General features: G+C 45.2%; 1 protein-coding gene across 3 annotated transcripts in view; it reads right to left on the reverse strand.

The window, feature by feature from the left end:
* spock1 (SPARC (osteonectin), cwcv and kazal like domains proteoglycan 1) overlaps window positions 1-24,587 on the reverse strand; it is a 101,262-nt gene that overhangs the window by 8,601 nt on the left and 68,074 nt on the right. For all 3 annotated transcript variants that reach the window (XM_067519389.1, XM_067519390.1, XM_067519391.1), the window contains exons 6-7: window positions 22,922-23,054; window positions 8,688-8,808 (exon numbers count right to left, since the gene is read on the reverse strand). In XM_067519389.1, the coding sequence (XP_067375490.1) occupies window positions 8,688-8,808; window positions 22,922-23,054 (254 nt within the window). The remainder of the gene's footprint in view (window positions 1-8,687; window positions 8,809-22,921; window positions 23,055-24,587) is intronic.

Genomic DNA, 24,587 nt, shown 5'->3' on the forward strand with positions numbered 1-24,587 from the left:
CTTCAACACAACACCAAGTTTCCCCTTCATCTTCTTCCTTTTTGTTCCCATGCGTTGCAGCTCCAACCACTCTCTATTTTTGTGATTCTTTTGTTGCCTGTGAGGACTTCTTACTCATTTTCCTCTATCGCCTATTCATTTTCAATCTCTTTCTATCCTCTAACACTGTCAATTTTTCTCAAATTCAATAGAAGTCACTTATCACACATGGCTGTACCTAACTCGGTTTCTCTCTTAGACAAAAAAAAAAAACACTTTGATTTGCTGTGGCCTCCTATTTGTTTCTCTCACCTAAATTGCTTTGAGTGCTTCACTTCCCACTTTACTCCTCACACATCCCTCAGTGGACTACAAAGACTCAAGTGTTTCTGTTTTCTCCTTTGATATCCACTCCCTCTAGCTCACTACCTATTCCTCTGCTTTTTCTACTTTTGACTGCACTGGTCTCTCCATCTTTCCCTTTTAAGTCTCTTGAACTATGCACTGTGATACACAATGAGTCTCGTTGGACCCCTCTTATCTCTTTTTCTCAGAGTGACCCAAATTGTTTTAGACAGGCCTGACACTGCCGCCTGTGTTTGGAGTCCTTTTGTTGGGCAATGAGAAAGCTGGAGTTTTCTGAAGGACACAACACTCAGATAAAATGGCTTGTTAACCATTTTTCAGACACTCTCGATTTCTGAGCCACATCAGTTTTAGACAGCTCTAATGATATCAGAAACACAATGTCATAAAGGTTTTCTATGATATCATATATTACAGCTATGCCAGAACTGGATTGGATGTGGGACAAGTGTCAGTAAAAAACCGGATCAGACTGGACTGCAGATTGGTTTACTTCTAAGCCTCAAACTAAAAGTAGTAAAAGTTTCTAGTAAGTATCTAGTAATTTCTATAACCAAAATGATTGAAAAAATTAAGCACATTTATTCTACATTTTCAAACATGGCAATCATATTTTTGTTTACAGTGCCTACGTCACTCTGCAAAATGTGGTTGAGAAGTGCAGGCCAGAGTAAAATGCAATAATAATGGCTACTGTCCAAATCTTCCCAGAGTAAATTTAACAACTGGTTCCCAAACTGGGAGATCTGAGGGGTCCTGGTTGAAAATAATGACTTAATGCACAAAAACAGTCCCTCCAAGACTTCGCAGAGCTTGTTTTGATTGCTGTGCCCTAAAATGCCTTATTTTCCAACATCTTTTCAAATATATTGTGATGCATCTTGAAGTGTCTTTATTGTGCTTTAAAATACAAAGTCACACAGAATTTACGGGGGGATTGGTGTAATGAATTGTTGCAATCACAAATTCCTGGAGGGACTTACTTAAGCTATAGGACTGCAAAAAATTTGGGCGGGAAACTCTAACTCTACTGAATGATCTTTTTTCCTCCATTGTTGCCACTGAAAGACCAGGAAAGCTTCTTTAATTGAAGTTGGAGCCATATTTGACAGCTGTCAACCATACGAGGTTCCTCCTGACATGAAACCTTTGTAGTTGCACATTCACTTTGCTGTGATTACAGATGCAGTATGCAATTGTTGTGTTACTAAATCCAGGAACTCTGACATTTGCAAGAATCTGTCTACAACATTTCAATCTTTCCTTTAAGGAATCTCTTCTTGTTCCCCAGCCTCTCTAGTGCACTACACAAGTTCCAAGTCAGCTTTGTTTGCAAATTCCTATAGAATTTATGGTTGAGTGTTGTTTTCTAAAACAGTTTATTTTCCACTAGAAAAAGTTTTATTTCATTAGGCTTTTAAAAATGCATAACTTAAAACAGTTATATTGCAAAAGGTCATGGCACTAAATGAGCTATTTGTCTAATTATACCAAGCCTTTTTTGTTTTACATTTTTTCAATTGTTAATTACCTTTTTGTAGACACATGCTCAGTCTAGCAGATGTTAATTTTGCAAGGCTATAATTGCTTTGATTATTTTCCACTTTCTGGTTATTTTTTAGGGCCTAATAATGAAGAAAATCCATTATTTTTCATGTGAAAACTGACTATGCCCAAGCAGTTATGTGAAACAGTCTCTGCAAAATCACAACTAGTACCACTATTCTGTAAAAATACTGTATGTGTTTAAATCCTCAACAGTTCTCTAAGGCAACCAACTATAATTACTCATGACTCAGCTTCCTGTGTTACAGAAAGAAATTCTGCTGAAAAAACAGGATAAGGGTTGCATCAAGAAAGTGGAGAGTCCTTCATTTTAGATGTGGATGTAAAATTCACAGAAGCCAGAACAGCTAGAAGCTTTTGGCTAAAAAGTTGCCATGTCAGATGTCCAGACTGAGAGCAAATTATCGTCTCCCCTTCAGATATGAATACTGCTGTATCTTTATGCCAAGCATCCCCCTAATTGCTCCAGCTGTCACACATGTGCACAGAGACAGCGATACAATGCAATGCTACATTTTCCAAAGATGATGCTATTGGCTCCACTTCCAGTATCATCACAGATTGTCTAATAGTGAACCTTCCAGAAGTAGTAGCTGTCAGCCAGACACAGAGGCTGCTTTCGCACTGGAGAAGCTATCGATCAGCGCTGTGGGTCAAACCCTATCAAACTCTGAATTGTAGCTGTGAATTACCTTTTTATCATTCTTCCCTCCCTCACACCCAACACTTTTTCACTTGTACTGTCTTTCATGTCTGCAAACTTGGATCAGTGTATCAGTGAATCATACCCTGTATACACACTGAAAAAACTCACTTCAGTTTTTCTTACCATTGTCACTTTATTAACAATTTGTGTCCATCTTTTGTCCATCTTTTGTTCATCTTGTTCCTATCATAGCATCTTGTTTCACTACTTTGGTAAAATTATGCAATCTCATGCCATCACCAGATGTTGGTTGTGACTGCCATTAGGAGATAATTAATTGCAAGTTTCCCAAATTGCATATGGTGACAGTCTCTTCAGGTCAGTTTACATCATGACATAAATGTGTCCTCCAGACTTTCTAATATATAACTCCCAGGCTTTGAAACCCTCCCCATGTCTCCTGAATCATTTATTAACTAAGTTTGTCATATAAAAGAGAAGGAGTGGCTCTAAATCCAGACTGAGGACAGGTGGGTGGCGATCACACCGAGACATCAGGAGCGTGGTCTGATCAGATCAGGATGAAAGGTAGAGGGAAGGCAGCGTAGTGAGGCAACGCTTCTTAACAAGGTAACAGAAGGAGAAAGAAATGGACTGAGAAAGTCAGATAGGAGATATGAGGAAGATAGAAGGTCAGATTCATTAAAAAGATACAAGGGAGTGTTTGATTTTCTTTGCCCAAAGCTATCAGCTCCCTAGAACAATCTCACTGGCTGTAAGTTAAGGTTCCTCCAGATAATGATCAGTAATACACTGTCTGCACAAACAAGGAGACAGGTAGGAAGACAGGTACCCAGAGAGAATCACAGAGTAAACAGACTTAAGTTTTAGACTTTAAAGTGTAGCTATTTGTGATCTTAGGAAGTTGAATAAACTTTGAATGAACATGATCAAAAACAGACAATTTGTCATTGCCTTCAAAAAGAGAAACTGGTGTGACTGTTTAAAACCAGCAAATCATATGAAAATGACCTGAACAGGAACATTTTAAAACTCTGCACACTCATGTGTTATGGTTAATTTGACTGAAGACAGTATACTATTTCACAGCAGATATTTTGATTTGGCATAAAAGACAAAAACTAACAGGTATGACCTGTTCTTTTCAAGTGTTGACAGTGTGACGGTGAACCAGCGTGTACAAATCCAAAGTTGAAGCCATCATTCATCTTATGATTCACACCTCTGCTTTTCCTACTGTGCAATGTCAAACTGTCTTCTGTTACTAAAGACCAAAAAATCAACAAAAGTCCATGTCCACGTGGGAGACGTCAATCTGGACTGTCTTAACATACTTATTAGGAAAAATGAGTGGGAACTGCTACATGGGTGAACAACAGGCATAAGGATTGGATAATTTTAGGCATCTCAAACTATGTGGCTATGGCTACATTCATAAAATGTTGGTAGAGAGGGAAGAAAAAGAAAAGCTGTTGTTATTCCAGTTTGTCTATGCATGGCAGTAAACCTATAGTTTAATTCAATTGCAATCCTTGTAGGTACACCCGATAAACAATTTGTAAATATTTTTACCAACTGGGAGCAACAATGCAAACTCCAAATATCTCAGAGTCTAAACAACTCACGTGTTATGTGAAATGTTTTTTAGGACTCATTCAAATGCAATTATGGTCTGAAATATATATAATGTTAATGCTTGGTGCTTTAAGAAATACTGATTAAAACCAAGTGTGTATGTTTAATCATCCATCTGTCATCCTGGCAACGCAAGGTACACTGTCAGAAAACCATTTACAGCTTGTAAGTATTTGAGGAAATGACCAGTGCAGCTTTTGTTCCAGTGAGGACAGTCTCAATAGGACATACTAAAAATGCTCTACAGGCACTCCTCACAGTGGTCGGCACTCTGGAAAAATAAAATCCCTAAGCAATTGGCATGTGTTAGAAGAGGATAGGAAGTGTGGAGGCAGAAGAGAGAAGAACACAATCTGTCCTCCTGTGTGCTCGCTGCGGAGCTGTCAGAAAGAATTGGCAGGAAAAATTTAATTTAGCAAGCGGATTTAGCCCATTCAGTCTCCCTTTGTTTTGTCAATGTTTTTGTTCGACTGTGGCAGGGAGAAAGTGTACCATTATTGTTAAAACATCTTACTGGCCTCAACTGGTACTGTCTTAGGTCTTCACACAGGGTTACCAAGACTGTTTTTTAAGAGAATGATGATGTTCAATGTCTCAGCAGTGCTGGCTCAGTGGCGGATGGCAGCTCAAATTAAATCTGAGCACCTCTGTGCAAACCTTTGCTGACAAATAGGCAGGTAGCAGTACATGAGGTTAAAGTGTTCATTGGGAAACATCATAAGTATTCATTAATCTAATGATTACAGAAAATGTGCAAATAACATGTACAATTAGCTTGTAATTGCTGCCTTATATATGTCATTTGTCTCCAACAGACACAGTTTAACCTTCAAGTCTGCAATATGCAAAGATAAATATGCTTTGCAGTGTTTTGGTGACATGTTCCCCACAACTGACTGACACAACTGACATAAATAAGTGTGTAGTTGAGCTAAAACATGATATTTGAAGCCTTCGGCTCTGACTGGCTGAATAAAAAAAAAAAAAAAAAAACGTAGTCAGACCTATCATTTGTGAGTGATGGAGAGAAGATGGAAAGAGTGTAAACTGCTTTTTGTCTTTGCATCAATTATGTCACTTGGTCAGTTTATTACAGTCTAGCTTCTTTCCATTGAAAAGCTTTTTTGTATTTTATTTAGAAAAAAAAGAAAGGTTTGTACTGTTTTGCTGAAGATACATGGCTCTATCTCACATTAAATTCTAATTATCTCGGTTTGTTTTTTTAATTTTCAACCATCCATACATTATCTGTCACCGCTTATCCTATGTGAGTCGCGGGGGGGCTTGAGTCTATCCCAGCCATCATCGTGTACACCAGTCTATCGCAGGATCACAGAGAGACATACATCCAGTGAGTTTAGGTGGCAGCAGCATTTCATTCTCCGCATTTTGATTTGGCACAGTTTTTATGCCGGATGCCCTTCCTGATGCAACACTCCAATTTCTACTGGGCTGCAGAGCTGGGGATGGGCATGGGCTGTTGGGGTTTTGGTGTCCAGAGACACTTCGACATGTAGCTGGGACAGGGGATAGAACCTGTGGTCCGTGAACGACTACTTTACCAACTGAGCTACAGTCGCCCTTGGGAGGAAACTGGAGTGATCAGCCTTTAAATTTAAAAAACTGAATCAGTTTCATGGTAATGAGTATTATACATTTTCCATTTTTAAATGATGGGAAAAATATACTGTCCACAATCATTTCTATTTCTATTTCTCAATTATTATTCATTTTATGCACATTGTAGTGCCATGAAAAATTTAACACACAATACCTCCCATTTTGACTATCAGAGAAATGCCGATAATTAATTATGCAAAAGTCTATATTCACATGTACCACTCAGTATACACTAACCTGACAGACTGAGAAAGTGACACAGACTTGGCCAATGAGTAATTATAATCAGGCTAACCTCACTGATTAGAGAGTTGTAACATGAAAAAAATGGTGGACAAAATAATAGAAACACCTACTGTATCAATATTATGCCATGTAATTCAACAGTATGTCAAATTCACCAAATAGATCAATACAACCTTCAACAAAATTGAACATTATTATCTTTATGAATAAAGGATTTATTGCAGGAGTCTTTTATTACACTGCATTAGTCTGAAGTGTGACTAATAAACTGCCAAATGGATGGATATCAATGTCTCACAAATCCCTCTCTATATGATGGCTTTTACTTAAACAGTCCACCTCACTGCCACTTTAATTAGCTTCGTTGTGCCTGTCCAGCTTATTTCTCCTGCTGTCAACGCTCTGTGACACTTACCTCATCTGCCCTCTGTGCTGATGAGCTTATACACACACACGCACACATGCGCATGCACATACGCACACACACACACACACCAAATCCAGCTCTCTTTTTTATACAAACAATATTAAACTAGATCAACTGCCTCGCTATTGTTTGCATCTGGCAACCAGTTTACATGCATGTCTGTCCACACTCATATTGTAATTAGTTCATCCATGAGACAAAGTCGCCGTTCGTTGCAGATGTAATAAAATTCTCTCCAGGCGTTGCTGAGAAATTGTGTTGGTGAAAATGGGACAAACATAAGGTCACAGTGACCTTTACTTTACCATCAAGATGACACTTCATGAGTTGAGAATGTCTCAAACCAAAACTAAAATATCTATTTAAATAAAGGAAGCCACATTTTTACATTTGAAATAAACTATTTAAGAAAGCAAGTAGATTATTTGCCCAGTGACAGCAACAAACAGCCACTGCGGTGTGAAGAAACACAACACCTCTGTTTACAGTAAAAGTGATGCTTATGGAACCACACACTTGGAGTCACAGGTGTTGTGTGAACTGAGATATTTACCAGTCTGCTATGAATGTTAAAACCCAGTTTGAACCTGTGACTATCCATAAACACAGAGAAGTGATTGCACATACCGAACTGCTGCAATCTTTTAACAGTTACCATAGGAACACAATCTGACACACACCAAGTGTTTTCCTCACCTACTGCCACCTCCATCTGTTTACCATTATGTGTTGCTGATTTAATGAGAGACTCTATCAGGTTGGGAGACCTGCTATCTCCGAATGCACAAATATGTGAACCTGCTATCTCGATGATGGTCAGAGGACAGGCTGCACTGGAAAATACAGTGAACTCCATGAGAAGTAGAAGACGAAGCCAGAGGGAAAAAGAGTCTGTCTGAAATAGGAAACTCTAAATGACACAAAATCCAAAGAGAAATCAATCACGGAAAAATGTGTGATACTTAAAATTAATATAGTGCTGCAAGTTGACACTGTCTGAGATCTGCAAATAGAGTTCCTTTTCTCTTTACACAAACAGTGCACTCACAGAGCCAAGTTCTGAGCAGAACAAGCACACGTTTAGTTTCTACTGAGCATAAAGGGAGGGGAATTGATTAGGCAGCAGTTAAGTTGGTAAAACACTTCTCCGTTACAACATCAGTCTCTGTTCCCTCTATCTTCTAGTCTAAAAGTAATGAAGAAGAGTGTAAGATAAAGACAGAGCCATCTTTAATTAGCAGACACTTTCCTTTTGTATTAAATGTGTCTGATGAACCTCAAGATCCTTATAAATGCTTGCTAATCAGTGAGTGATTAGAAAAGACCTCTGAGGGAAGGAAGTATGCGTATCTGACGTGCAAGATATCTACACCACACACACACACACACACAGACACACACACACACACACACACACACACACACACATACACAAACACACACACATAAAGTAAAACCATCCCACTACTCCCCCATTTGGGAGAGAGCAGACCTATAACGATAACAATCCATCCTTTTCTGCGCTGCTTTCCTTTAGATTGCATTTCTCTTCCGGAATCTCTCCATCCATCTGCTGAAATCCTATTTTCGTGACAAACAATAAGACACACACACTCACTCCATCACTGCCCCCTGTAGCTGCCTGAGAAAGACTGGGGAGGGGTGGGGCTGGGGGACAGAAAATAACATGAGTAACGGGAGAGGTGACAGGAAAGGAATGGAAACACTCGGAATAACTGGAGAATGAGAAGGATTACCGGTGAAAGGGCTTTTTGTGCGTGTGTGGTGTAGAGTCATAGCGGCGTTTTTCGGAGGCATCCACCTAACTCAAAAGTGGCTGAAATACAGATAACCTCGCTGCTGTCTGCACATACATCCCTTTATCTAGCCATTTTACCTTCCCTCTGTTTACCCATCTAAGCATTTTCCTGTGTACATTCATCCATACTGTACACGCATACACAGTCAATAAAAGAATAAAAAAACACTTTGACCTTAACTTATAGATATATAGTTACTATAATATTGTACACTGAGACTGTCAAGCTCATAACACAACAACTATTAATAAGTAATTTGGTCTAATTTCAAATGTGTAGTTTGTAGTCAGAATGATGAATAGAAAAAGAAATGGCTTGTTACTCACAAGTTTATTTATCTTAACAGAGTTTTAATACTCACCAGCCTTATCAGTCTTGTGTGGCAGCCTGCTGAGATCCTGACCGGGCAAACAGGGACACAGCCCATCACATTTTACTGAAATTGACTTCCCTGACAAGCAGCTCTGAAACTCCAGCTTACACTGTAACAAAACAAACAAACAAAGTATATAAATATATGGGTAATGGAGGCTTTATTTCACAGACTCAAGGGCTGGGAACAGACTGGACACATGAAAATCGGTAGTTGTCATGTGGATTGCTCTGTCTGTAGAAATAACAAAACAACCTGAATGATGTTGTCAATGTTACTGCAACTTGACAAATTTATAAAAAAAGAACTGCATTGATCAATTGAAGTTAGTGGAAGTAGAAATGTGGCGCGTGCATGTCAACACATTTGTCTGTCTTTATGTGTTTTGGAACCTTTTGACCCCAAAAGTTACATATTCAGATATTATTCTATGCACCTGCTTACCGCCTACTTAGACAATTATCTCATTAGAACTAAACAAAAACTTTTGACTACTGAACTTTCTTTGTCGAGCTGATTAAGGAAAAGATTTGCTGAGACAGGATTGTTCATTTATCTTCGATGAACAGATGTGTCCATTAGGCAGCCATGTAGACACACCATTAGACACAGAGATGCCCAGTGACATCCTATTATTCACTGTAGTACAAACCTAATGCAATGCAAAAAGCAAGATGGACTACTTCAGAATGTAATTTAAGAGTATAAATCTCATTTCAGGTAAGTGAGGGTAAGAAACTGTTTGGATTAGTTGGGGGGAGAAATCCAATTACAAGATCCTTCCAAGAGGAATAATGAAATCTGAAATGAGTTATGTAAATTGTGTTTGTGAGATGATGACGACAGGTTTTGTCAGGGTGAGACCATGACTGTGCATCTCTACGTACACTGTGCCCTCCACAGGCTTAGCCTTAGCCTGCCAGCACTTTCATGTCTCATGGTCTTATTCAAATCCATCATTTCCTCCCTGTCACCTATTTGATAGCGTTGCTAATGTTGCTTAATAAAATATGTTGACAAAGGAACAGTGCTCTGTCCTGTTCTCAACATATCAAATTAGTTGTCTGGGGAGGGAGACAGGCAGAGAGCGAGAGAGAGACAGAGAGGGAGAAGGAGAGAGAGAGAAAGAAAGCCAGGAAATGGATGACCTCTCCAGTCACCGTCAGCATGGCCCCATCAATTTTTATGTTTGTCTCTCTCCAGGGGTTAATGTGATTTTGATGAAACAGTGGTTTAACACCTGACTTGGTGAGGTAAAAATATAGAGGAGAGGAGAGGAGAGGAGAGGAGAGGAGAGGAGAGGAGAGGAGAGGAGAGGAGAGGAGAGGAGAGGAGAGGAGAGGAGAGGAGAGGAGAGGAGAGGAGAGGAGAGGAGAGGAGATTTGATTTTAAAAAACCCCTTTATTAGACATTACAAAACAACACCAACATAGTCAAACACAAACAAAGTCCACTATCAGAAGTTTACTATCAATTCACCAGTTTCCTCCACTACAGTACAAAGGACATCCCCAACTGCCCATCTATGGCCAAAAGTCAACATATCATCTATCATACGGTGGTAAACAAATTCCACCCTAAGTCTGGCCTTAAGCAGCCCTTTTAGAACTGGCACTAACTGCACACTACCAGTATCCTGAGTCTGGTTTCTGCGCGTCAGCCAAATGGCCAGTTTAGCAGAACCAGACAACCAGTTCATAAGGATGTGTACAGCCCTTTTCTTAACACAATATTTTGGCCCAAATATAAACAAGCTAAAAGAGAAGACCTCCCCGAAACCCTGAAACCACATCCTTAGAAGGTCAAACATTGCTGAGAGTCTGGGGCACTCGATAAATAAGTGTTCTAGTGTCTCTGTCTGGGAACAGAAGACGCACTGATCCCCTAAGCTAGGGTCTAGCCGTGCTCTGTATCTGTTTGTGGCTATTGCCCCATGTACAACCCTCCATTGGAGGTCTGCTGTCCGCTTTTCAATAGGCAGCTTGTACAGGCACCGCCAGCTGCCTTTCGGGGAATCATCTTGGCCCAAAAACCCAGTCCACCTCGACTCTTTCACTCCCGTCAAAGAGCGCAAGTTTAAAACCTTTACACAGATCTGATAGATCACCTTCTTTCCTGCGCCCTGAAAAGTACTCAGTTGAGGGATCTTAAATGAGAGAATCTGGCCTTCTCCTTCCTGCCACTCCCCCGCAGCTGGAAGAATCAGCAGAGAAGGAAAACTGTACTCTCAGTCATCATTCCACTGGTCAGGCAAAGCACTTTGTTCCACAAACACCCTCAAGGACTTTGGCAGAGCTGCCAAAACTTCTTCCATGACTTGCCCTAGTAACCTGATTGACCGGATTCCGGTCGCCTCTCTAAGAGTAGTCAAAGAGGGTCTTGACATCTTCATAAGGTGTCCCACCTTAGTACAGCCGGCCTCCCGGACACTAGTTCGAAGGCTAGTGGACTGCAGTGTCTGAGTCCGAATGAAGTTGTTAAAAAATAAGGGTTCCTCAAACACCCACATACCTGGCGTGTCATTGTTGACACGTTCGATTTTAAAAACCTGCCATGCCTGCAACACAGAGTAGTAGAAGGATGTCAAGCCCGCACAATCCACTTCCTCAGCCCGCAGGAAGAAAAGGTGTTTATCGTACCCAAAGCGCCCCACTCTCCTCAGCAGTAAGCGAGAGGTATCGAGCCAGCGTGATCCACAGCCGTAAAGCAGTTCCTGCGCAGTATAGAGTCTGAAAGAGGCAATCTTAGAGTGAATGTCAATCAGGCCTTGACCCCCTTCAGCCACAGGCAGGTAGAGAACTGCTGCCCGGACCCAGTGCCTGCCAGACCAGAAAAAGTCCACAATGATTTTCTGGATGTCCTCTATCAGGCCACTTGGTGGTGTCATGGCCGTAAGTTTGTGCCACAGAGTCGAGGCGACCAAGTTGTTGGAAACAAGAACTCTTCCTCTGTATGACATCTGAGGTAGCAACCATTTCCATTTAGACAACCGAGCACAAACCTTCTCCCTAACTCCTTCCCAATTTTTCCTCTGGAAACCTTCCGAGCCAACATAAACTCCCAGCACTTTCAGCCCAGTCTTCCCCCACTGAAGTCCTCCTGGCAAGCTAGGCACTTGCTGACCTCTCCACTGTCCTACTAGCAAGGCCTCACTTTTTGCCCAGTTGACCTTTGCAGATGTGGCTTCCTCATAGAGAGACAAAGTCTCCTCCAAGCACCAAGCATCCCCTTGATTGGTCACAAAGACATTTAAGTCATCTGCATAAGCGGAAACAGTGAGAGGGAGGGACATGCCGGAAAAGCCCGGCAAAGAGACACCACCCAGCCAACTTCTCAGCCTGCACAGCAAAGGCTCAATGACAAGACTATACAACTGCCCAGAAATAGGGCAGCCTTGTCTGATTCCTCGCCGTACAGGGATTGGTCGACTCAGTCCTGCCCCCATCTTAACCATGCATTCAGCACCGTTATACAACAAATGTAACCATCCTAGGAACCCATCACCAATGCCAAAAGCCTTAAGCACAGAAAACAAATAGGAGTGGTCAACCCTGTCGAAAGCTTTCTCCTGATCTAAAGAAATAATTCCCACATTGACATTCGAAATGCTACATAAATCAATCAGATCACGCATAAGGAAAACATTGTCCATAATGGTCCTGTCCGGTACACAATATGTTTGGTCCGGATTAACAAGAATTCCTAGATAGTCCTTCAGTCTATTAGACAAGGCTCTGGAGAGCACCTTATAGTCCGTGCAAAGTAGGGCTACTGGTCTCCAGTTCTTAAGCAGGGCCAGGTCTCCCTTCTTTGGCAGGAGGGAGAGTACTGCCCGCTGACAAGAAACAGGAAGTGAACCCCTATCTAGACACTCCATAAAAACTGCATGCAAGTCTGGACCAATTACATTCCAAAACCGCTTAAAAAAGTCACTGGAGAGACCATCAATCCCAGGTGCCCGTCCTGTTGCCATTTGGTTAACAACATCTGTTAACTCTTCAAGAGTCAATGGGCTGTCTAGAGCAGCGCGCTCTTCTTGCGCAAGCTGAGGAAGCCCATCCAGAAGCTTCTCACGATGCTCCATATTGCAATCCTCAGCGGAAAAGAGGTCAGAATAAAAATCCACTGCATGACGTCGCATTTCACTTGGATTGGAAGTCAACCTGCCTCCTGGAAGTTTAAGACAGGTCATTTGCTTCCTTCGAGCCACCGATTTCTCCAGGTTGAAGAAAAATGAGCTTGGGGCATCCATATGTTCCAGTTGAAGGAGGCGAGACCTCACAAGGGCCCCCTTTATTCTCTCATGCAGAAAGGAGCTGAGCTCCAGCCTCTTTTCCTGCAACACCCAACGTGTGTCAGGATCTGAGCCTCCATGTAGCTCTTTCTCAAGGTGTGTTATGTCTGCCTCAAGCTCCCTGACTGCCGTCTTAATCCTAGCGGTGGAGTAAGACGTGTACTGTTGGCAATACACACGTGTTTGAGCCTTACCAACCTCCCACCACTGCCTCAGAGAGCTAAAGTTTAATTTCTGAAGCCTCCAGTGTTCCCAGAATCTCCTGAAGTCTTGGCAAAAAGTGTTGTCCTGTAGCAGCTTATTATTAAAGTGCCAGTATGATTTAGCCTTTTCACCTGGGGAAATTACCAAAGTTGTGCTAACGAGGTGGTGATCAGTGAAACCCACCGGGCTTATAGTGCTGCTAGATAGTCTAGAGCTAAGGCTTTCGGAGATGTAGATCCTGTCAAGCCTAGCTGCACCCACCCTGTTGCTATTGCCTCTCACCCATGTATATTGCCTAGTTTTTGGATGTTTGACCCTCCATGCATCTAACAGATCTAGGTGGTTAATGGTGCAGAGGAGACTCTGGGATGATTGAGGGTGAGGTTCCTCACACATCCTGTCCATAGTAAAGTCTATGGTACAGTTGAAATCCCCACCAATGATAAGAGCATCATGCTGGTAATTGCTCAGTTCAGCTTTTAATAAAGAAAAAAAACCTTCTCGCTCTGTGCCTTGATTCGGGGCATATAAATTGACAAGACACAGCACAAAGTTTTCTATTTCAACTCTAATAATAATAAGGCGGCCTTTCACCACCTCTGTGGTGGATAGTACAGCTACATTTACACATTTCTTAAATAAGACAACTACCCCTGAACTTAAATTGGTACCATGACTAAAAAAACATAGACCCTCCCACCATAAACCCCATTCTGGCTCGTCCGCTGGAACAGTGTGCGTCTCTTGCAAAAATAGAACATCTAGTCTCTTCTGTGAAAAAACCTCCGCAATTAAAGCTCTTTTACATCTATCCCTCCCACCATTAATGTTTAAAGTGCCTATTTTTAGGTCCTGCATCGCAAAGATGGGAAAGAAGAGACAGACAAGTCAAAGCATACATTAAACAGTAAAGGAGGGTAAAACACCACGTGATGCATGATCATGCTATCTGGAAAACCTCATCTTTTTAATCATTTTTTCTTTAGGTGTTTTATTCAAAGCTGTTATATGTTTCCTAAGTCGAAAACGCTTTCTCTCATCCAGAAGGTCAAACCCAGCCAGTTTCAGGAGTACTCTTGCAGACCTAATGAACTTGTCCGTATCACTGAAATAGTCTGTCACTTTGACCGACTTTTTATAAGTTTTATCAAGAAAACCACTAATCTCGTCCAGGGAGTAGAGGTCTACATTTTTGGTAGAACATTCACCGAGAGACATCGTGTCTGAATCGGTGTCATAATCAATGTCTTCTTCACCAGTCAGTTGACTATTGGTACTAGCGGCTACAGCAACACTTGTTGTAGTAAGCAGCTGTAGAGCCTCGTCAGTTACTCCAGGCTGGCTGCAGTCCTGAGCATCTGTTATCACAGGTGTTTCCTGTTGTACCACAGACACACTCTGTACATCCCTTTCTACATCACCGTTATCACCATAATGATTAAGTACACTCTGCATTGCCGCTGTGTTCCCGGACTCATCTAAGGGACAAGCTACTGGACCAACCGCCACTTCCACCGCCGCGTCGACCGCGGAGCCGACTAGAGCCTCCGCGGTGGCATCGCCACTGGCATTGCCCCCGGCGATGCCCACAACCGCAGTGGCAGACTGCGGCCCCGCAGCGTTAACCGCCTGCTGTTTATGTGGACACGCGAGACGTTTGTGTCCAACATCACCACATTCAAAACATTTCATGTGTCCCGAGCTAGCATACAACATGTAAGACCCATCGCCATGCTTGACTCTAAAAGAAACATCTAGCGTCTGTGTAGACGAGTCAAGGAACATAAACACCTGTCGCCTCAGAGATTGTACATGCTTCAGCTTGGGATCTTTACAACCCAAGTTGACCGTTTTAAAACCACTTGCAAATTTGCCAAATTTACGGAGTTCGTTCTCCAGCAGTGCATTAGGGATGAACGGCGGTACACCTGATACAATCACCCGCGTAGAAGGGGCTGACAGGGGGGACACCTGTACAAACAAGTCCCGGATAACCACGCCACTTTCAACGAGGTCATTAACAATACGCTCCGCTTTCAGGAACACGACCACCGCTTTGTTCATTCTTGATGCAACAAGTAAATTTTCATGTCCTACCTGGTTACCGATAGCTAGCAGAACCTCTTCCACTGTAATACTACCGTCCGGCGGGGCAATCCTAATTCCCTGCCGAAGGGTTGGGACTGGTGCCTCAGAGGACGCCATCCCGCCCCAAAACTAACAAAAAAACAAAAAACAAAACTAGCAGCAAAACGATGGTTACGTACTGTAACCCCAGATTCTATGACTATGTTGCGCAGCCCTCTGGCTGTAGCATAATGAACCAATCCCTGCGCGCTCGCGCCAACTGAAGCAGTATAGTCCACGCCCACCGGTGAGTGGGCCAAAAAGTTGCTACTTTATCGCTCTCATGGTGTGCTCAATTACGTCCGCAATCACACCATAAGAGAGCGGCGACTGTAGCACTTATTCCCTCTAACTGACCATTTTCCTTCAGCCAGTAAGAGGTACTAGTGGGGCCCAAAAAGCCAGAGGGCTGCGCAACATAGTCATAGAATCTGGGGTTACAGTACGTAACCATCGTTCTATTTCCTATGTTGCTTGCCCTCTGGCTGTAGCATAATGAACCAAATGCTACAGCAGGATATAGTCCACGCCCCACTAGTGCCATACAGCAGCTAGGAGCAGTAAACAGAACCCTGCTTCACAGCTGGACCGACCTGAACTGTGACAAAAACACAAGGGGGGGGGAATCACAGCTGTGAACACACCGGCAGGCAGTGGGAGAGCATTCAATAAGCCCACTGAGGGCCTGGGGACCGAGATGGAGAGACAAGACATACTAACCGACACCAGAGTGTGCACTCTGGGGTGCAGAAAGCACAGAACTGGAAAGTGAGGGGCGTGAACGTCTCGAAGATAAAACCGGACGAAAGAGCAGGTGGAGGACCATGATGCCGCCAGGCAGATGTCTTCCACCGACACCCCTCTGAGCAATGCCACAGAGGAAGCTATTCCTCTAGTGGAGTGTGCACGGATTCCCTCTGGTGGCTGGGCCCCAGAGGACTCATATGCTTGAAAAATGGCTTCACACAGCCAGTGGGACAGGCGCTGAGCGGAAAGAGGAAGCCCGGCAGAGCCTTCCCTGTAGTGCACGAAAAGGCGCTCGGAACGGCGTATAGTAGACGTGCGCTCCACATAGTAGGACAAAGCACGCACTGGGCACAGCAGATGAGAGGAGGCATCCTCCTCAGAAGTGTGAGGAGGTGTGCAGAAACCTTCCAAGGTTATGACTCTCGACCTAAAAGAACTGGTAATGCACTTGGGCATGAATGCAGGATTAGGGCGGAGAACAGCCAGACTGAAATCCCCACGAATTGAAAGACACTCCGGGGAGACTGACAGGGCAGAGAGGTCACTCACTCTTTTCATAGAGGTGAGAGCCAAGAGAAGCGCCGTCTTCCATGACAGGAGCCTGAGGGGAACCTGTTCCAGCGGCTCAAACGGAGAACCACCAAGGCACGGAGGACCAGAGAAAGATCCCAAGGAGGGGCCAAGGGGCGCAAAAGGGGCCATTGCCTCCTCACACCCCTTAAGAAACGTTTCAGCAAGGGGTGACTGAAGACAGAGCTGTCTCCGAACCCCTCATGACATGAGGAGATCGCAGCAGCATAGGTCTTCACAGTGCTGAGGGATAAGCCTCTGTCCACGAGGGTCTGAAGAAAAGACAGAACCCGCGGAAGAGGACATGAAGAGGCAGACACGCCCCTCTCAGAGCACCAGCGCTGAAAGGATGACCACTTGGCTACATAGGAGGAAGTGGTGGATGCTGCCCTCGCACCTTGAATGGTGGCCACCACGCGGGGTGAAAACCCCTGGTCGGCTAGGCGCTTCCTCTCAGGGGCCAGACCCACAGGCGCTGGAGCAGAACTGGGGGACTGCGGATCATCCCGTTGGCCTGAGACAATGCGTCCGAACGCCACGGGAGCTCCCAGGGCGGGCCTGCCAGCATTTGACAGAGTGACGGGAACCACGGTGCCCCCACTCGCCTTGGGGCCACAAGGATGACGGTGAGATACTCCTCTCTCACACGGTCTAGTAACCGGGGAATCAGAGGGACAGGCGGAAATGCATAAAGGAGCCGCCTGGGCCAAGGGCAATGGGAGAATGCATCCACCCCAAGGGGGGGGGAATCTCGAGCTCGGAGGGAGAACCAAAGGGGGCACTGGGCATTGACCTTGGCTGCAAAAAGGTCCACCTCGGCTCTGCCAAACCTGCTCCAAACCTCTTGGACTAGCTCTGTGTGCAGCACCCATTCCCCGGGGCGGGCCCCCCCCCGAGACATAGTGTCCGCGGCGGTGTTCAGAACGCCGGGGATGTACACAGCTCTGATGGAGCGGAGATGCGAGTGCGCCCACAGCAGCAGTCTCCTGGCGATGCTGAGGAGCCGTGATGATCTCACGCCACCCTGACGGTTGATATAGGAAGCCGTCGTCGTATTGTCCGTGTGAACAAGGACGTGGCAATCCAAGAGCACCGGAGCAAAATGCTGAAGAACGTTCCACACAGAGAGCAGCTCCAGCGCGTTTATGTGGAGAGACATGCCCTCTGGCCAGGGAGCACCCACTGACTGAGAGAGGCATGTCCCGCCCCATCCCAACAGCGAAGCGTCTGTGAACACCGAGACGTGTGATGAGGGGCGGCCGAGGGGTACGCCGTCTAACATGACGCGAGGTCCCCTCCAATAGGCTAGATCCGGACCCACTGATGGGGGAATCATGACCAAACGTCTGCGATGACGTACAGGATCGAGCTGCAGGCGAGAGAACCAGTGCTGCAGTCGCCTCATGTGTAGGAGGCCGAGGGGAACCACCGAGAGAGCCGCGGCCATCATGCCCAGCAGTCGCATGACTGAGTGGACTGTGACAACGCGACGGGGAGTCAAACGGTGGAGCATGGCGAGCAGCGTCTCTCTCCTCTCCTGGGAGAGGCGCGCCCGCATGATCGGCACATCCAGCTCCACGCCCAGGAAGATAATCGACTGAGCCGGGAACGGTGAGCTTTTCCGCCAATTTATCGTGAAACCCAGAGACGATAAATGAGTCACCAAATCCACCATCTGCAGGAGAGCTTGTTCCCGGGACGGAGCGAGGAGAAGGAGATCGTCTAAATAGAACAGCACTCTCATGCCGGCAGCGCGCAGCGGAGCCAGTGCTGTCTCCAGACATTTGGAGAATGTGCGTGGGGCGAGAGAATAGCCGAACGGTAGGCAGTTGTACTGGTACCGTACGCCCAGGAAGGAGAAACGCAGAAACTTCCTGTGTTGCATGGCGACAGGAATGTGAAAATATGCGTCCTTTAGGTCCACCGAGGACAACCAGTCTCCCGGGCGCACGCTCCGGAGAACTGAGGCTGTCGGACCACCATGAACTGGTTGAGAAAAGAGAGATCCAGAATTGGCCTCATTTCCCCCGACTTCTTTGGAACCAGGAAGTAACGAGAGTAGAAACCCTGGTTTTCTTCCATCGGTGGGACCACGCTGATGGCCCGTTTCCCCAGGAGATCGGACAGCTCTGACGCAAGAGCTGTCGCGTGGGCTGGGGATGAAAGCCGGGTTTCCAGGATCCCCGCGAAGCTCGGCGGGGGTGTGGCAAACTGGAGAGAATAACCCTTGCGAATTATTCTGTCCATCCACTTGTCCAACACACACAGTTGCGTCCACTGATGGTAACGCTCCGACAGTGGGTGTGACAGCGGACAGTGTTCGTCTGCTATATTGGCAGCCAGCCAACGTTCGGCCCTCTCCGCCGCTGCTCGGGGAGTTAAAGACCGGGCAGCCCATGGGGGGCCCTCTGTGAAAGGGACGCGGGGAGGACGGGAGGGGCTGGCTGTCCGTCGGGGAAGCCCCAGCCGTAGTCGAAAAGCTAGGCGGGCGCGCCCCCGAGGGCTCATAAACAGACGTTCCCCTACCGCTAGCAAGTGTATCAGCGGGGAGGCACGTTGTATGGAGCTCAGAAGATAAAGTGTGCTGCTTAGCAGAAACTAGCCGGCTCGTAAAGTTAGCACGGCGGCTAACAACGAGCGGGCTGTTGTGAGTGGGGGACATGTGGGACGCGGACACCGCTGGGTGTGGAAACCCAGGGGTGTTCTGGTTATAGGAATCTTTGCCCTCTAGGAGATGTTCAGTTTTATTGCAAAAACAAACAGAACAACCACATTTGGAACAAAGAACAATCGAATCACACATGTCCCCCCCAACCCGTCAAAATCTTCTCTGCTTCCGGGGAGGCTCCACCGGAGGGCGAGACCAGGAGCAAGCCAACTTGCGAGGCTTGGAAGATCTGCGACTTGGTGCTGCCGCCTGGGGGGCAGGTGGAGGAGGTGGAGGAGCGGGCTGCACCGGAGCAGGTCGCGAAGCGGCTGCCGCTGATGAAGCGGGGCGCCTTTGTTTGTGAGAAAGCTCACGGCGGTCACGCCAGTGACCGGCGGAGCGAGAGGGAGCTGTGACATGGCGACGAATCTTTTCCGCTTCTTCCGAAGCCGTCTGCATCTCTCTAACAAGGTGCTGGAAATGGGGACCAAACAGACCATCAGGGCTGATGGGTCCCTCCAGCATATCCTTTCTAACAGCCTCTGGGATGGAGGAAAGATGGAGCCAGACGTTCCTCGCGATCATGGTTTGCCATGCCGAGATGCGCGCCGAAGCGATCGCTATCGGGGCGCACAAGGCGAGGATGGCGCTGGAAAACTTGCTGATCTCTTCAGCGTACTTGTCGGGAAGAGCATCAGGTAGGAGAGCCAGATCAGAAATGGCATTAGCTAAAACAAAGATGTTATTAGCTGCCGCTGCCGACTGAAACGCACACTGATGTGAGCGGTCAGCGAGGCGAGCTGTCAATGCATCTTTAGGAGAGGGTGGAGCGGGGCGTCGGCCGGCTCTGAGATTGCACTTGACTCCAAAAAGAGCGGCGAGGCTAGGTTCCAGCGTTGGGACTGGCGGAAACCCGTCATCCGTGAGACCTTTCACCTTGGTGATAGATGCAAAGGTAGAAACTGGAGCTTTAAGCTTCGCCGGCTCGCTGGCAAGGCCGTGCACATAGGCGGCTACCGTGGGGAATAGCGGCCAGGTAGGAACAGGCCGGGACGCTCGCCCGGGGTTATAGCGGCCAAAGGCGGCTTCCTGGGGTGGCGACGCGGCATCCTCCGGCACAGAAAGATCACCACGAGCGCTGGCGATCTTAATGATGTCCGGAAGCTCTTGAAGTAGCTGCACCATGGCGGGAAGCGGTGTTGATGATTGAGAGCTACGACGTAGAGCGTAGCTCGGAGGGCGCTGCTCCAGCCCCGCAGGTGGAGGGGGGGGAGCAGGGGGGAGCCCGAAGATGAGCCGTGAGACGCGGAGGCGGAGTCGTCAGACCCCGGCTCCTGCAAATGGTGCTCAGTGAGAAGGCGGTCAGGAGGCTCAATGTCAAGAACATCGCTAAGAAGCCAATACTGCTCCGGATTTTCAGAAAAGAAATCCGCCCGGGAGCGTAGGGTATCCTCAGGCAGAAGCCTGCAGAACATGCAGGAAGCCCGCTCAGTAAGAGCGAGGCCCGCGTGTTCCGCCCCCAAGCAGCCAAGGCAGCGGGGGTGAAGGTCACCGGGTTCAATGTACCCAACTTGACAAGCTCCGCAGATCCTGACGCCGCCTTTCTTCGCTTTGCTCCCGCCGTCATAATCGCCGCCGGTGCTGCCGCTGCGTCGCTTATCTTTACTGGACATATTTGCTCTTTAGTTAAGGAATAGCTCTTAGCTGGCACAAGGCTGAAGGAAAAAAAGGGAATAAGTGCTACAGTCGCCGCTCTCTTATGGTGTGATTGCGGACGTAATTGAGCACACCATGAGAGCGATAAAGTAGCAACTTTTTGGCCCACTCACCGGTGGGCGTGGACTATACTGCTTCAGTTGGCGCGAGCGCGCAGGGATTGGTTCATTATGCTACAGCCAGAGGGCAAGCAACATAGGAAATAGAACTTACCTAATCATGCAAGAGAAAAACGATAAAAAGAAAAATAGAGAAAAGACCAAACAAACAAACAAAAAAAAAAGAAAGCTAAAAGAAAAGTTCAAGAACTCGCGGTTCTCACACGCGCTTCTCACACACACTCTACCCACAGTCACACGAAACTCCCAGCATGCAACAGGAGAGGAGAGGAGAGGAGAGGAAGGTGATTTAAAAGCATGAAAGTAATGGACTTAACTTAGTGGGCTGAAGCCTCTCAGGAGATAAGAGCACTGTCCTCTTAATAGGATATTGAGCATGTGTGATGGGGTGTGCGTGTGTGTGGTTACGATGAGGGAGGCATGTAATGTAATAATAAAACATGAATAAGCTTTATACCAGCAGCTCACTGGTGAGCAGAGTTTAAGTTGGGCAACAGGGACCCATCACTCCACCAACTAACTGAACCCCTCCAACTAAATTACCGCAGAGCACATAGGGACTCTGCCTCCTTTTGTTCTTTTTCCATCCTCTTGTTTGTCCCGTAATACTTTTCCCCAGCACAACCACAGCTCATAGGCAGGTAGGTTATTAGGTAGGCCTATGTCATCAAGACTTCCTCTTAGACAAGGATTGTTTGATGGAGGCTTAACCCTTCACTTGAACTGAAAACAACATAATCAACAAATGCAAGGAGATCCATTAATTTCCTGCAGAGCTGAGCTGAGGAACATGGTGTGTGGATCGATGACAAACTTCCCATCAAAGAAAACATGTCTCATTCAATGAAAGGTTTGAATTTATTGATCCAGCCATGTCAGACACTATTATACTGGAGATTTAGGGAACACCCTTGAATGAAATGCTGCAATTAAGAATACTTTATTACTTAGCAAATCACAGCATTCTTCAGTTGCCTGGAAATCTTGCAGCCTGCTCTATTTTACCAGTGAGTCAAATATTTAGCCGTGCAATACACTCAAGTGATAATTTCCATTGTCCAATTGTATGAAGGGCCTGTGTACTAGAGTGCACTTCACCTGTGACAACCAACAGACAGAATACAGGGACGGAAAGATGATATGAACGTGGATGTCAATTAGAATCTGCAGTCTGTTAAACCAAGGGCAGACACAGTGTGCATCACTTATTTATGACCTTTTCACTCTTCAGCTCCTCAGTCCTCTTCTCTTCTAACCACCAAGGTTAGAAAATGAGTTTGTCCAAAATCCTCTATTATGGCCTGTTTTATCTGTAATATAATGGAGCTGAACATGAGGTGGATTGATTTTCAAAATCACCCAGAGATGATTTTTTGCTGGTTGAAAAAAATCTCTCATAGGTTCACAGTCATTTGCACAACATTGTGAGTGAAGTGCTGGTGAAATAAACACGTGGAAGAAAAGAGCAGTCGGTGTGTGCTGTGGATGATGAAATGAGATAGGACAAAGCAATAGAACTGGATGAGGGAAAAAGACATGGATTGGAAGAAGAGAAGGTACTGTACAAGAATATCAGTTAGTAGACAGAAAATTACACATTATCTCACATATTTACAAAATAAATTATGCAAACCAAAAAGCTCTTCATGTTCTTTGGTATACAGTGAGCCTTAGTATAAGGCTTTAAAAATAATTGATGTTCACAGAGAAAGAGAGAACAAGAAAATTAAAAAACTAGAAGACAAAAAGAACAAAAGTAAAAAAAAAAAATGAGGCAAATAGAAGCCAAACAACTTACCTTGGAGGAATAGGTATGTCCGTCAGATCCACATACAGGAGTTGATTGGAGGGCAGAGCAAAGCCTACATTTCCCATGAACCCTGGCTTCAGGTCTATGCTTGTGGCCTACGCTCCCTTTCCTGGGTTTCACACTGAGAGAGATTGAAACATTTAATTTCAGCAAGGCACGACTTTGTGTGATGTGATGATGTGTGAAATAATGATTGCATTAGCATTTTACCTAGTTATAATGACAACTTGTACTCAGTGTACTTTTGAAGGATGTTTAAAATGTTGTTCAATGTTGTTCAAACCTTGTCTCATATACTTGTTTTGTCTTAAAGTGTTTGCAGAACTGCTCCAAGGTCAGTTATTGTCTAACAGCAGACGATCCCACACTGTAGTGACCCAGAGTCACTCCAGGCTCACAGGTGCTTATCAAAGTGCTGAAAAGGAAAAAAGGTTTCCATAAAAGGAGAAAAGGGTTGGGGGCAGTTGCCTGAGGGTGGAGAATGTTCTGCCCAGCAACAGAAGGTTATAAAACTAATGTGTGATGTATGACGTTTAGAACTGCATAGGATGGAGGCTTGAAACTCTACAAGATAATAAAACCCTAAACAACATCCTGGATGTTGAAGCTTCTTTACTGATTACACTTGAGGTGTCTAAGAACAGATATTGTCATTTTTGTAGTGACACTTTGGCTTATTATAAAACAAAGACAAGGTCTCCTAAACATGCTCCAAAAATACAATGATATTCACGGTGCTACAAGCCAAAATATTTCTATAGGAGTTATTGCATTTCCCCCCATAAATCTATGTGTAGGGGGGATTCAAGTGCCATAATAACTCCCCAGACAGGAGTATTATCTAAACTAGCAGTATTCGTTTTCAACTGAGCAGAAAGTTTCAAAAGTGTTCTTGCTTATGAGGGTCAGCTGAAGCAGAGCAAATCCTGATTGGTCCGTCAAGGCCTTTTCAATAACCAGCATAATTACATTTGATCCAAATCTCGCAGCAATTTTCTGTCTAAGTGCTCTCACTGAACAACGTGCTGCCTCCTGATCCACTTTGGGCAGAGACAGAATTGGAGCTAGACATAGCATTTATAGAGAAATGAACATGATGACAACAAATGAAGTGAACATCCGCCAGTGAAGTGAACAGGTGGAGATTCCACAGTCATAAAACCTCTACCCCCTCTATCTCTGCACACATGAATATGTAACGGGTGGAACAGAGGCAAGCACAACAGAATGACTCCAGCACACATTCCCATTTAGTGCAGCTAAAATTTTGGTGTACTGTAGCATGTAATGGTAATTCATCTGTAAAACGCTTGATCACCTTAAAGAGCGTCGCCGCCCAATTTCAACTAGCTTGCAGTGGTTCTAGTTTGGACGTACATGGATGTGGTATCATCTGAACCAAAGAATGACTCCTGTTGGTGTTACTTGGAGGGATATTTTACATGGAAGGCAAAAGGATGTGAAATATCACTCATATACATGTACTCCCACACCAAAACCATACAAAGTAAGTTCGAAATCTGTGAAGTCAACCTTTAAGTAGCACAACACACCCATGAGTACTGCATAAAATAAGATAATTTTTTCAATTTAAAAAACAGGCTGACTGAACAGCCTTATCAATTTTGTGTCGCCTATTATTATTTATTTATTA

The sequence above is a fragment of the Channa argus genome, chromosome 10 (assembly GCF_033026475.1).
Source record: "Channa argus isolate prfri chromosome 10, Channa argus male v1.0, whole genome shotgun sequence".
Classification (NCBI taxonomy): Eukaryota; Metazoa; Chordata; class Actinopteri; order Anabantiformes; family Channidae; genus Channa; species Channa argus.